Below are 14,658 nucleotides of genomic sequence, written 5' to 3' on the forward strand. Positions count from 1 at the left end.
GTCCGTCCGCAGCCGGCGGTGCGCTCACTGCTCAGCCCCTGCTCGGCCCGGCTCGCAGGTAGGAGCCACCGAGGGACGCGGCCCCGGGCCCCGCTCCACCCGCGCTCTCACCGCGTCCGGCTCCCGCCGCCGGCTTCGAGGTGAGCTCCCCGCCGCCGGCCCGCGTCCTCCGGCGGGAAGGGATCAGGGCGGCCCGCCAAGGGGGTTGAAAGGGCAGCTGCGGGCCCCGGCCCTGCCCCCAGCCTAGGTGCGGTGGGGGACGCGGGGGGCTCGGTCGGACCCGAGCCGCGGAGCGTGTCCCCCGACTGCACCTCTCAGGGCGGCCCGGCGGGGCGGGGCTGCTCAGACAGTGGGGCGGGGGAGGGGGACAAGTTTAAAATGGAAATCCAGAGTCCTAGGGGAAAACGGGAGTCTTGGAGAAACTGAGGCTTCAGAAAGTCCAGTAGAGGGAAAAAACTGAACAACCGGACTGGAACAGAGACAGGCTTAGACAAGGAGGCTGTAGACCCGGGTTTTGTGGAGCCTTGCAAAGAAAGTATACAATACTCAGAGGACACCAGGTGGGGTCCTCCCCAGAGTAGGCCAGGGGGGCTGCGGCCAAAGTTTCCTTAACCATGTGGTCAGCAAGACTCTGTTGAGGCCTGCAGAGACAATTCAAGACTGGAGACAGAGATACACAGAGATGGTGAGAGGTAGAGAAGAGCAGGAGTGAAGGCACTCACCCTGGAGAAGAGACACAGAAACTGAGACCTGGATGTTTGGAGAAAGAAATCCAAAGGCAGCCCTGGAGAGGTAGTCAGAGATACAGAGACACCTAAGGCATAAAGACTGGCAGACGGGGTAGAGGATAGATAGCATAATGGTTATGCTAAGAGATTCTCATACCTGAGGCTCCAAAGCCCCAGGTTCAATCCCCCGCACCACTGTAAGCCAGATCTGAACAGTGCTGTGGTCAAAAAAAAAAAAAAAAAAAAAAAAAAGATCAGGAGACAGGTTTTTAATGGAGACCGACTGTATGGACAGTCTCCAGGGCGGACCCTGCAACTGGGAAGCAAGAATGGGGGAAACAACCCTTGAGCTCCCAGGCCTGCATGAGGCAGAGAACTCAAGACAAGTGAGATTGAGATCAGGAGGGAGCCCCAGGCATATACCACAATGGGCCTGGGCTGACTTATTTTTAACTCCAATCTTGGATGCACTCCTTCAGCCCTGGGGGACCCGGGGTGAATGAACTGTTCCTCTGCTGTCCCCTGAGCAGCTGCTGGATTCTGCTTCCCACTTAACCCCCCCATCCTCCCTCCAATGCTCTGACTCCCAGGCCCCACTGGGGGAGGGGAGAGAGTGAGTTTGGGGTTGGTGCCCAGTAGCAGGGTGGGGATGAGGGGGGTTGATTCCCCCCCTTAAATCTCCTGTCAAATCCTGAAAGCTGGGGGAGGGGTCTGTGCTGATCCTGACTCACAGCTGTAGGGCCTGACCCAGTCCTCCTGGACATTGGGGGGTGGAGGTTGGGGGGGGGGACACAAAAGGGTTGAGCAGTTGGCATGGGTGCTTGGAAAGACTTCTGGGTGTCTTCCAATCACAAGGCTGGCAGCTGGGGAGAAGAGTGAGGCTCCCATGTTCCACCTCCTGTCCCCTGCTGCTCGGTGCTGACCACCCCCACCCTCACTACTAAGCACTTCTAGGGAAAGAGGAACAGCAAAGTGCTCCAGGCTGGGCCGCAGGGGACCTGGGCTGTTTGGTCTCCAGGTAACCTTGGGCATGCCCCAGCCCTGGCCCCTATGCTCAGCTGTCAATTGATAGCTGTCAATTGCCCTCTCCTGCCTGCCTGATCTAGTGAGATGGGTGGGAAAATACTTCCCAAGAACAAAGCAGCTTCCAGGTGGGTGCTCCTGTGTACCCAGAATGGGGGGGTGGGGTGGGGCGGTGGTTCTCAGATTTACACTCACTGGAGGTAGACTGGCCCTACTGTCTCAGTGAACTCCATGGTTTGGGTCTCTGCAACTTCCCAGCAAAAGTAAAGGGTTCCTTCCCTCTTTGTTTTCCCGAACTTGCATTGAGAAGCTTAAAGTCAAACCCCAGACCAGCTACCTGGCCCAGGCCTAACTGAGAAACTGTTGTCAAACCCCAGCAGAAGTGAGGGACTAGTCATACAAACTCATGGCTACCATTTACTGACTGCTTGCTCTCCACTTAGTGCTTTCCAAGTATCATTCCATTTAAGTCTAACAACCAGCCTGGGAGGTAGGAAGTAGTAATCTATGGGAAAACAGACTTGGGGGAAGGAAGCAATTTGCCCAAGACCTCCCAGCTAGTAAGTGAAGGGTCCAGAGTTCAGACCCAGGTTTATGTGTCAAAACTTACACTTCTACACGCCACGTGCCACAGCCATTAATCCGGCCATTGTTTATTTATTTTTGCTCTTTACCAGAGCACTGCTCAGGTCTGGTTTATGGCATTGTGGGGGACTGAACCTGGGACTTTGGAGCCTCAGGTATAAGAGTCTCTTTGTATAACCATTATACTAGCTACCCCCACCTCAATCCAGCATTCTGTGTTCTGAGAAGGTCACTGGGACTTAACAGATAGGTGTTTCTGGATCAAGTTCTGGATTGGGAGGAACGGAGTACAGGGGCTGAGAGTCATCTCATCTGGCAGACTTGAGCAGTCTCCCCTACACACGCACACAGACAAACAGACACACACACAGGCTTCCTTCCAACCTCCAGCCCAGCAAGGGGGAGCAGAGACAGATGGTCCTTCATAGTGTCCTTCATTCTGTCCTCACTCCTAACTGTAGCCCAGCTGAGCAGACAAGAAGCCCCTGTGGGATTCTGGGAAGGAAACAGAAGGTATACCTATACCCTATTTGGGATGACCCTGCCTCAGAGTGGTGACTCCAGGCGTAGACCCAGGGCTAGCCTGGGCCTGGGAAGGTAGCAGCTACTGCCAGCCAAGTCCGGAGGGCAGTAAATGCCCAGGGCAGTCCCCACTGGACACATGGTCACGTTCCACCTGCAGGGCCCCCTGCTGCCCAGTGGCTGAGAGCCCAGCAACCGTCAGATGTTGGGCCAGAGGAAGCCCAGGCCTGAGTGGTGAGGAGGAAAAGGGCTAAACAGAAAAGGATCCTCTACCCCTACTACATGGCCACCACCCCCAGAAGTCACTGCTCTAAAGATTTCAGCTCCCAGTGGCCTCAGGCTTGAGTCCAGATGTATGAACTGAGCACCCTCCTATTGTCCAGAAGGGAAGCTATGAGCTACCCAGCCAGCTAGAGTCAGCCCTTCAGAAGAACCAGTCCCTCCAGGCTTGAAGCGGCTGCTGGCGCCTAGAGTCTGAACTCCAAGCCAGAGCAATGCCGGGTTGGGGTGAATTTCCCACTGTGTGTGTGTGTGGGGGGGGGGCGGTGACTGAGAAGAGGGAGGCTTTCCCATTAACTTGAGCCATGGAAGACTCCAGAGACTGCCAGTCACTGAGGTCCACTGTGGCCTAGGAAGACCTGGTAGGTTCCTTTTTACTCCCCACGGCTCCTCTGCAGTGGTGAGGACATCCCTCCCTGTGGACACTCTCTACCCACCCATGATCCTGGCCTTAGAGGACAGGCTTTGTGATGGATGAGGCTGGGGGTGGGGACCTCTGGATTTGGGACTAAAGACTGGAGTGGGGGCCAGCAGAAAGGACCAGGAACCCCACTTCCCTGTTCCCCCCTACTCCCCAAGCTCCTGTTCCAGAGGCAGCTGTGCAGATGACCTCATCCCGCAAACACGCTTTGTTCCTGAGAAAATGGAAAGTGTCTGAGGTTTGGTGGGGGCTGGGTGTCTGCAGCAACAGCTCTCAGGACTCTCCCACCCCCAGCCCCTGACTCCACAACCAAGAGGGGGCCTTAGAGGGGAGAAAATGTCTTCATTCTGCCAGCCCCAGACCCTGAAAAGTCAGAAAAGCTTGGAGCTGGGAGAAGGCTATCTATCTCCCCTCCAGGAATGGGGAGGGAAATCATGGCCCAAGGTCCTGGGGTGCTGCCAGGGCAAGAGCAGGCAGGGGGTACTCTGCGTAATCTGTCCCTAGTTCCCCCTCTTATGTCCCTGGGCAGTTCGTTTCCCTTTTTCTCCCCTGTTCCTGGCAAAGAATGACATCTGGCCATCTGTGCTCCAGCTGCTGCAGATGTTGCTGGCCAATGCTGCCCAGGATGGTGTGACCAGAGACACAGAGAAGGGGGATAAGGGCAGAGGGTCCAGCTGGGACAGCCTGACAGTGTCCAGCTTGCAGGATTTCCTTCCTGCTCAAACCCAGGCCAAGCCTCTGAAGTTGTTGCTGGACTGATTCTCCTGGGAGGGGAGGCTTAATGCCTTGCTCACATCAGCCTTTTCCACCTCCACCATTCATCAGCTCAGCATCCCTGTAACATTCCACTGTTTCCTGGATTGGGGGAGGGGGCAGGAACAGCTATTCCCCTCCCTGAGCTCCCCACTCCAGGGTTCTGTGTAAAAGCTCTCTGAATACATTCTTAGGGTCCCTTTTAAGGAGTCTGGAGTGTGTGTGTGTGTGTGTGTGTGTGTGTGTGTGTGTGTGTGTGTGTGTGTGTGTGTGTGTGGTGTGTGTGTGTGCGCACACGCGTGCAATATTCAGATGGGTGAGAGTGGGGTAGCTTGCTGCCCCTGCTCTTGTACTCTCAGTAGGGACAGTGGAGGCTAACTTCAGACTGGGGCAGGAAATGAGTCACTGACCCAGGAAAAGTCCTCTCCCCCCGGATCTACAGATAAGAAAACAACTTCTACTTCCTTATTTTTTTCCTGACCCTCTTTTGCCCCTACAGTTAAGTACTGAAATAAGCATGCAAGACTACCAGGCCCTTCAAGCACCCCTTCCCCACCTGCTCTGACCTGGTATTTCTTATCCTGGTCTCTTGTTCTCCCCTTTTTTAACTTTCTAATTCAATTTTTCCTTAACATAAAATGCTCTTGCTAGGAGCTTAGCCACAGCCTCTCTGGATGACTCCTATGCCACTTTGTGCACCTAACAGGGTTCACTCACAGCAACCATGAGTGAGGCCTTTGATTGTGCAAAATGCAACGAATCCCTGTATGGCCGCAAGTACATCCAGACAGACAGTGGTCCCTACTGCGTGCCCTGCTATGACAACACCTTCGCCAACACCTGCGCAGAGTGCCAGGAGCTAATCGGGCATGACTCAAGGGTAAGGATCAGACCTGACAGATGAGAGTGGGAGGGAGCTGGCGGGAGGGGCCAGAGGTTCCAGTCCTCTCCCATGGTGCTCCCTCCCACCCCTGCAGGAGCTGTTCTATGAAGATCGCCACTTCCATGAGGGCTGCTTCCGCTGCTGCCGCTGCCAGCGTTCCCTAGCCGATGAGCCCTTCACCTGCCAGGACAGCGAGCTGCTCTGCAATGATTGTTACTGCAGTGCCTTCTCCTCGCAGTGCTCTGCTTGTGGGGAGACTGTCATGCCTGGTATGTCCCCTGGAGCTCAGCATGTGTGGGACTGGTGTGCCTGGCTTCCCGGAAGGGCTCTGGCATGTGCAAGGGACTAGCATGCTTTTCAGATACATGCATGAGGCTTGGTGTGGTCAAGGCCTGCATTTCTGGTGTCTTCCTAGAAATGTAGTATATGTGGAAATCTGTCCTCCATGTGCTTGTGGGAGTTTGGCACACACAGGGGCTGACATGCCCAGGTATACACATAAAAGCCTAGCATGCAGAGAAATTGGCAGGCTTGGTACATTCCTAAAGGCTTAGTGTGTGAAAGACCAATAGGGCTTACCACATGTGGGAAGACTCACACACTAGACACACAACTGGGGACTTAGAATGTCTGATGACCAGTGTGTTATGTCCCCGTAAGAACGAAGAGGGGGCCAGGCAGTGGTGCACCTGGTTAAATACATACATGACAGTGTGCAAGGACCCAGGTTTAAGCCCTTGGTCCCACCTCCGTGGAAAAGTTTCACAAATGGTGAAGCAGGGCTGCAGGTATTTCTCTATCTCCCCCTCCCTTCTCAACTTCTGTCTCTATCCAATTTAAAAAAAAAAAAAAAAAACTAAGAGTATGCCAGGACCATTTTCTTGGCACCTTGGGGCTCATCATGTGTAGAGATAAGCGGGGTGGGGGTGGGGGACAGCGGTGGCACATTGGGTTAAGTGCATATAGTATGAAGTGCAAGAAACCACACAAGGATCCTGGTTTGAGCCCCTAGCTCCCCACCTGCAGGGGAATCACTTCACAAGCGGTGAAGTAGGGTCTGCAGGTGTCTATCTTTCTCTTCCCCTATCTTCCCATCTCCTTTCAATTTCTCTCTGTCCTATCCAATAAAATGGAATAAATGGCCTCCAGGAGCAGTGTATTCATAGTGCCAACACCGAACCCCAGCAATAACCTTAGAGGCAAAAAATATATATAGTGGTTCAGAAGGTGGCACAGTGGCTAAGGCACTAGACTCCCAGGCATGAGGTCCTGAGTTCAATCCCTGGCAGCACATGTACCAGAGTTATATCTGGTTCTTTCTCTCCTATATTTCTCATTAATAAATAAATTAATTAATATATATATATATATATATATATATACATAACAACCTGCATGCCCAGTAGAAACATGAGGATATAGAACATATGACAGGAGTCGTGCGGTAGCACAGAAGGTTAAGTGCACATGACGCAAAGTGCAAGGACCAGTGTAAGGATCCCGGTTCGAGCCCCCAGCTCCCCACCTGCAGGGGAGTCGCTTCACAAGCGGTGAAGCAGGTCTGCAGGTGTCTATCTTTCTCTCCCCACTCTGTCTTCCCCTCCTCTCTCCATTTCTCTCTGTCCTATCCAGCAACATCAATAATAACTACAATAATAAAACAACAAGGACAACAAAAGGGAATAAATATTTTTTTTAAAAAAACATATGACAGATAGCAGGGCTGAGATATGCCAGGGACTAACTCGTATTGAGTCATCATGTTTGAAGCATTAGAACTTTATGTGGCTAGAGACTGGCTTGCCTGATTTATGTGGGGTACATGCACACACTAACTTCCTCATGTGTGGTGTCCAAGGACTTGGCATGTACTAAGATCATGTCTGTGACAGGGAGACCTGCTGATGTGGAGATGTTTATATCCGATACATAGGAAGCCATAATATATGTTAGACTGTTGTGTCTAGTTTTTTGTTTGCTTGCTTTATTTTTTGAGGGGGCAGCATATGCTTAGCCAGCATGTCCAGTATTGAGGGGAGGTGAGTTGTTTGCACAGTTTGCAGAGTGGGGGTCTTGCTGCATGTCTGTGGACACCATTCTGCTCAGCCTGTGTGAGCACTAAGGACTCTCCTGGAGTCCTGGAGGGGTACAACAGAGGTTGGCCCTCAAGAATTGGGACAGAGCCTCTGAGTGGGACCCCTGTTCCCCACAGGGTCCCGGAAGCTGGAGTATGGAGGCCAGACGTGGCATGAGCACTGCTTCCTGTGCAGCGGCTGTGAACAGCCGTTGGGCTCCCGTTCCTTTGTGCCTGACAAGGGTGCTCACTACTGCGTGCCCTGCTATGAGAACAAGTTTGCTCCTCGCTGTGCCCGCTGCAGCAAGGTGGGGCTGGGCCAGCTGTGGAGGGGCACTGGCCTCCATTATACTTATGGGTAGGCAAGGGTGGGGGCAAGTCTGGTTCTGATATAGGGTGGGGTTCCCTACTACCCTGCTAACAAGTACTGCCTCCACAGACGCTGACACAGGGTGGTGTGACATACCGTGACCAGCCCTGGCATCGGGAATGCCTGGTCTGCACAGGGTGCAAGACACCCCTAGCAGGGCAGCAGTTCACCTCCCGGGAAGATGACCCCTACTGTGTGACCTGTTTTGGAGAACTCTTTGCACCCAAGTGTAGCAGCTGCAAGCGCCCCATCACAGGTGGGACAGGTGGGTAGAGTGAAGGCAAAAAAAGGTGGGGTCTGGGGGCACAGGTGTTGGTGCACCTGGTTGAGCACACATGTTACTACAATGCACAAAGATCCAGGTTCAAGCCCCCAGCCCCCATCTGTAAAGGGAAAGCTTCACGAGTGGTGAAGCAGGTCTGCAGGTGTCTCTATTTCTCTTCCTCTCTATCTCTCCCTTCCCTCTGGGTATCTGGCTGTCTCTATCAGATATAGATAATTAAAAAAAAATTAAAGGGTGGGGTCTGGAAGGGAGGGACAGGCTGTTTAATGGTTTTGCAGAACTAACCTCCAACCTCCTTTCAGGACTTGGCGGGGGCAAGTATGTGTCCTTTGAAGACCGACACTGGCACCACAGCTGCTTCTCCTGTGCCCGTTGCTCCACCTCCCTGGTGGGCCAAGGCTTTGTACCTGATGGAGATCAAGTGCTGTGCCAGGGCTGTAGCCAGGCAGCAGCCTAAGCCAGGGTCCCTGGGCCAGTATCTCCCAAACCAGGGCTCCAGGACTAAGGCTCCAATTCAAGACCACCTCTGGGACTCAGTCCCTCCGCAGTTTGGGGCTCCCCCTGGGCTCTGGGATTCAGCCTCTCCACCCCCAAAGTCCCAAAACTGGTACTTCCTGACCCAGGGCATCCAAACCTGGGATCTTGCAGGGCTTGAATGATTCAAATCTCCTCACCAAGCCTCCACTCCAGAACTGGATCTTTTCCTTTAGAATCTGAGTTCCCAAATCAAGCCTTCTCCCCAGTTCAGGGCTCCAGATCCCAGCCCTTCAAACCTGGGCTGTGAGACACAGGTCCCCTTCAACCTATCTCCCATGAGTGCCTGAGAAGTTCTCAAAAGTGGACTATATTCAGGCTAGCCCCTCCCCATCCCATCCCACCCATTTCCCCAGAGCTGGGAGTGTGTAGACCCATCAGGGGGTTCACTGGCAAGAGAGTCCTAAGAGGTAGCTTTTGTTCCGGCCTGTACCCGCCAAGTATTTTCTCATTTCATTTTAGCTGCGTTTTACCCAGAGGGCTGAGGGGTGGAGATCTGTTCACCCCCTTCCAGAATCTGCAATAAAGCAGTGAAAGGAAGCACGGGCCTCGGTAGTATGTTTATCTGGGAGAGGAAGGAGGTGGAAGACTCCTTCACAGACTGGTAGACAGGCTCTTCCACACCGCCTCAGTGCAGGACAGAGCCCAGGGCGCTGCAGGCCAGGGGGTGGAAAATATCTTCCAAGGAAGGGGATCCCTGCTTTTGACACCGTGCGCCCCCCCACACACACACACACACACTGAGAGAGAAACAATGTGGGACTTTATCCCCGTGCGTTGAGGGGTTTGGGGAGGTTCCCGAAGGAAAGGTGGGTGGTTGTGGTTTCCCCAGTCTGCTACAGATCATCCCCACCCCCATTTCCCCCCAGCGGAGCACCCGGCGCGGATCCCCAGCCTGGGTTCAGACCCTCAGCCCCCTTCCCCCTCTTCCCCAGGATTAGCAGAGGCGGCCCGGGATCCGCTAGCGGCCGCACGTTTTTTGCCAAAAAAGGCAAGGATGCAGCTGCACGCGCCGCGGGAACATCTGGATCCGATTCCGGGCTTGAATGGGTCACGGCCCCGCCCCCCGTGATTCAAGGCGGAGGCGGGAATGAGCTGGGGGGGTGCTGTGCCCCAAAGTGGAGAGATGGGGCGGAGCGCTGCTCCCCGGGCCGGGCGTCCGACACCCCCTTCCCCCTCGGCCCAGGCTGTGCGGTCCCCCTGCTGCAAACTGGCTCCAGGCACTCGGCCCGCGCGCGCCACCGCGCCCAGCCCACCGCCTCTTCCCGGAGCCGCTGGAGCCGCGGGGCGGGGCGGGGCGGGCTGTGGGGGAGGGGCCCGACGGTCCGGATGAACCGCATGATTATATGTATCTCATACTAAATCCTCCCAGAAAGCCTGTAGGGCGGGCCTTTTTCCACTTCACAAAGGTGGTGGCTCCCACTGGTCGCTTCTCCAGAGTCACAGAGGTTGTTTCTGGTAGGTCTGGGCTTCTCCGCTTCACACTTGCCATGCCGGGTTCATTTGGAATCCAAATGGTTGACGTCTTCCAGGGACCTTTCCGTAGGCCCATCGTTTGGGACAAATAATAAAAGATTTTCATTGTCTCTTTGCCACGCTCAGGAGTCCTAGGCTCGCACCTGCCTGGCTCCACCTCTCCCTTCTCAGTTCCCAGCACTTACTGCATGTTCAATAGGTACTTGTTAAGGAAGAGTAATCGGAACAGAGAAAACAGCTGGTGCAAAGACCTGGAGGCCTAGGAGGGAAGAAAAAAAAAAAAAAACGGTGTTTTGGAGAAGCAGCAAGCAATTTAATTTAGAGGAAGTGCCAAGAGACTAAAATGGCAGGCAGAAGCCAGGGCATGGAAATCCCAATGCCAAGTAAAACAGACCTCACCCTGCGGGTAGAACAGCCAGTGGAAATGTTTCAGCAGGACCGTGAGATGATCACTGTGGCTGCAGCATAAATAATGGATTGGAGGGGTAAACTGAGCAGACTAGAGAGAAGGCTGAGAGGGAATGAATGAGGCAGGTGTCACCAGGAGTGGAAAAGACATGGTAAGGAAATGGAAAAGACATGGAACAGGGAAGAAGGTTTTAGGGGAAGGAAAGCATCAGGGGAATGGTATTGGTTCACCCACCTAAAAGGGAGAGATGTGAAAATACAGGAATATGTTATCAGTTTCCAGATAAACACCCTTCAGATTTGACATCTTAGGAAGACAGATGCATTTGACAATAAAGTAAAAACAATAATAAAAAGGATTGCCAATGCAATTTCACTGTTCTTGGCGGATGACTCCCCCGCCACCTTATTAATATATATATATTTAGAGAGAGAGAGAAAGAGAGAGAGAGACTTTTACTGGGAGCCAGGTAATGTAATGGTGCACCTGACAGAATGCGCACTTTATATAACATGCAAGGACCCAGATCCAAGCCTCAAGTTCCTACTTGCATTGGGGAATCTTCACAAGTGGTGAAGCAGTACTGCAGTGCCCTCACTCACTCTCTCTCTCTCTGGATCTTTCTCTCTGGATCTTTCTCTCTTTCAAGCCTGTCTGGCCAGTGCCTCTTTCTCCCTCCCTCTCTATCACCCCATTCCCTATTTCTTCTGTCTATACAATAAACAAACAAATAATTTCACTTTGGTTTCATTTCCTAAGGCTGAGGTCTTGCTTACAATTTTGGACATACATATGACCCTCATAGTATTTCAAAGTAGACAAAAGTCATTATCCACAGGTTGTTTATTAAACTTCAAAAGGGGGGGGAAGCAGTAGCACAGCAGGTTAAGCTTAAGGACACATGGCGCAATGTATCTAGGTCTAAGTTGAAACTATTTGATTTAAGTACTTTATGTTGTCTTTTTTGGGTCTTTCTACTTGCTTGCTGCACTTATTGGGTCACTGAAAACGATTGTGTACTTTTGCTTTAAGGTATATATTTTCCCCTAACTTATGGGTACATGTGCACATGTGCTTTGTCTCCTGGGCCCGGGTTCATATCTAGGTGTTGGGGCTTTATTAAGAAGTATACCACCTGAAATGGGATTGAGGAGTCCCGCGAGCTAGGAACAGTCTCAACAGAGTACTGGAGCTGAAGAGCTGACATCGCAGGCCTGTTGACTCTGGACACAGTTCAAAATGAAACATATAGAGGGGGTGGTACTGGTTGCACTGATTGGGTTGAGATCAGTACATGAAGTATCAATTGGTATGGATCAAGAGAAGCATGTTGAAAAATGAGCACACCCCAGAGGTTCTAGGACTGGGAGAAATATGGGCTTTATGGGAGTCGGGCGGTAGCGCAGCAAGGTTAGTTAAGCGCACGTGGCACAAAGTGCAAGGACTGGGATAAGGATACCGGTTTGAGCCCCCGGCTCCCCACCTGCAGGGGAGTCGCTTCACAATTGGTGAGGCAGGTCTGCAGGTGTCTAAATTCTCTCCCCCTCTTTGTCTTCCTCTCCTCTCTCCATTTCTATCCAACAACGACGACATCAATAATAACTACAACAATAAAACAAGGGCAACAAAAGGGAATAAATATAAAAAATATTTTAAAAAAAGAAATATGGGTTTTATAAAGGATGGGGAGGGTTCCTGCTGTCTTAGAGTTTAAGAAGGCAGTAGATAGTTATGATTAAAACCAGGTTATTTGGAAATTTGGTTGACTTTGAAAGTCCCATTATTAGGATTTTCTGTATCGCACAAGACCTCACCATGATTTATGTCCTTTAATGCTATTTACATAGAGCTCCTTCTATTATAGTGACTCAGTCTAGTTGCTCCTTGTCTCTCAGGTCTAAGATTACAGTTGATTTAATATTTCAAAAAAAAAGTCATTATTGGAAATGTACTAACATTTTAAGCCCACAATTAAAATTCAATCGGTTATAAATTTGAAGCCTTAAGTGCTTAGATTAAAGGAATATATACTCAGAACTGGGGTATATGTATCAAAAAATTTGAGGAGGCTGGGAGGTAGCACCGTGGGTTAAATACACATGGTGCCAACAGGTATAAGGATCCCAGTTTGAGCCCCTGGTTCCCCACCCGCAGGGGGGTCACCTCACAAATGGTGTAGCAGGTCTGCAAGTACCTGTCTTTCTCTCCCCCCCACCCCCCCACCCCCCGTCTCTTGATTTCTCTCAGTCCTATCCAACAAGAACAGGAATGACAGCAATAGTAATGACAACACAACAAGGGCAACAAAATGGGGAAAATGGCCTCCAGGAACAGTGGATTTGTAGTGCAGACACCAAGCCCCAGTGATAACCCTGGAGGCAAAAATAAATAAAATAAATACAGTACTCTCGGCGATTAATTAAAAAAATTTTTTTATTCAATCTATGTCCCCCTCATATTGATTAAATAGTGAATTATAAGACTATAAATTAATAAAAGTGTGTATTAACACTATTCCTGCCACCAAAGGTCTGTGTCCTTACCCCATACCCCCTCTAGTGAAGCTGAAAATCTACCCTCCTCACCAAAGTTTTTTACTTTGGTGCAGTACTCCAAACTCAGTCAAGTTCTGCTTTGCATTTCCCTTTCTATTCTTCTTTCTCAACTTCTGTTTATGAGTGGATCATCCCATACTCATCTTTGTCTTTTTGACTTATCTCAATTAACACAATTCTTTCTAGCTCCATCCAAGATGGGTCAGAGAAGGTGGGCTCATTATTCTTAATAGCTGAGTAGTATTCCACTGTGTATATATACCACAACCTTCTCAGCCATTCATCTGATGTTGGGCACCTGGGTTGCTTCCAAGTTTTGGCTATTACAAATTTTGCTGCTCTGAACATAAGTGTACACATATTTATGTACTTTTTCTTTTTAAATGACATTTCACTTATTGTTTTTTTATACTTTATTTATTTATTACTGGATAGAGACAGAGAAATTGAGAGGGAGGGGGAGATAGGGTAAGAGACGGAGAAATACCTTGTAGCCCTGCTTCACTACTTGTGAAGCTTCCCCCACAAGGGTGGGGACAAGGGGCTTGAACCTGGGAATGTACACTGTAATGTGAGCACTTAGCCAGGTGTGCCACCACCTGGCCCATATTTATGTACTTTTAATGAAAAAGACAGAGTGTGAGACCAAAGTCCCAGGTTCAGTCCCCCACACCACGATAAGCCAGAGCTGAGCAGTACTCTGGTGTTTCTCTCTGTATCTTTCTCTCTCTGCATCTCTCTTAAAAATAAAATAAAATACTTAAAGACAGAGTGTGAGAGAGGAGACCTGAGCACTGTTCACCTCTGAGGTGAACCTTGGACCTCAGAGGCTCAGACATGCAAGTCTTTTTGCATAACCATTATACTATCTCCCCAATCTTGAAAATAATATTTGCATACTGTACTTTGGGTATACACAAAGAAAACTCTACACCCATGACAGATCTTCCAGACTATTAATTCATGAACAACCATGGTTTATTGTTACTTACAAAAGTAATCTCTTTGTATATTTATTTTTTTTAATATTTTATTTATTTATTCATGAGAAAGATAGGAGGAGAGAGAAAGAACCAGATATCATTCCGGTACATGTGCTGCCAGGGATTGAACTCAGGACCTCATGCTTGAGAGTCCAGTGCTTTATCCACTGTGTCACCTCCCGGACCACATATATTTATTTTTTTAACCAAAGCACTATTGAGCTTTAATTATGGTGGTGCGGGGGAATGAACCTGGAGCCTCAGGCATGAGAGTCTGTTTGCATAACCATTATGTTACTTACCCCCACCTTGTGCATTTATAACTATTTATTTATCTTCACCAGACCACTGCTCAGCTCAGGTTTATGGTGGTGCCAGGGATAGAACCTTTAACCTTGGAGCCTCAGACATGAAAGTCTTTTTTTGTGTACCCACTGTGTTCTTTCCCCAGCCCTGTATTTTCCCCAGTATTTGTTTGCTTGTTTATCCATGCATTATTTTTAAAATATTTTATTTATTTATTTATTCCCTTTTTATTGCCCTTGTTGTTTTATTGTTGTAGTTATTATTGTTGTCATTGTTGTTGGATAGGACAGAGAGAAATGGAGAGAGGAGGGGAAGACGGAGGGAGAGAAAGATAGACACCTGCAGATCTGCTTCACCACTTTTGAGGTGACTTCCCTGCAGGTGGGGAGCCAGGGCTCGAACCAGGATCCTTGCTCCGGTCCTTGTTCTTAGCGCCACTTGCGCTTAACCCTCTGCGCTACAGCCCGACTCCCC

The 14,658-nt window shown here is 50.4% G+C and overlaps 1 protein-coding gene across 4 annotated transcripts; it reads left to right on the forward strand.

The window, feature by feature from the left end:
• FHL3 (four and a half LIM domains 3) lies at window positions 1–8,995 on the forward strand. 4 transcript variants are annotated; one of them, XM_007527107.3, is made up of 7 exons: window positions 41–140; window positions 1,835–1,879; window positions 5,018–5,191; window positions 5,289–5,463; window positions 7,407–7,576; window positions 7,708–7,894; window positions 8,224–8,995. In XM_007527107.3, exons 3-7 carry the CDS (start codon window positions 5,036–5,038, stop codon window positions 8,376–8,378), a joined length of 843 nt encoding a protein of 280 aa, XP_007527169.1. In that variant the 5' UTR covers window positions 41–140; window positions 1,835–1,879; window positions 5,018–5,035; the 3' UTR covers window positions 8,379–8,995. The 4 variants fall into 4 exon arrangements, with proteins under 4 accessions (XP_016045481.1, XP_060062161.1, XP_007527169.1 ...); XM_060206177.1 differs by having other exon boundaries at window positions 42–140; window positions 7,708–7,903; XM_016189995.2 differs by lacking the exon at window positions 1,835–1,879 and having other exon boundaries at window positions 1–140; window positions 4,963–5,191; window positions 7,708–7,903.
• Window positions 8,996–14,658: the final 5,663 nt, after the last annotated feature.

Source organism: Erinaceus europaeus, chromosome 13 (assembly GCF_950295315.1).
Source record: "Erinaceus europaeus chromosome 13, mEriEur2.1, whole genome shotgun sequence".
In the NCBI taxonomy this organism is placed as follows: domain Eukaryota; kingdom Metazoa; phylum Chordata; class Mammalia; order Eulipotyphla; family Erinaceidae; genus Erinaceus; species Erinaceus europaeus.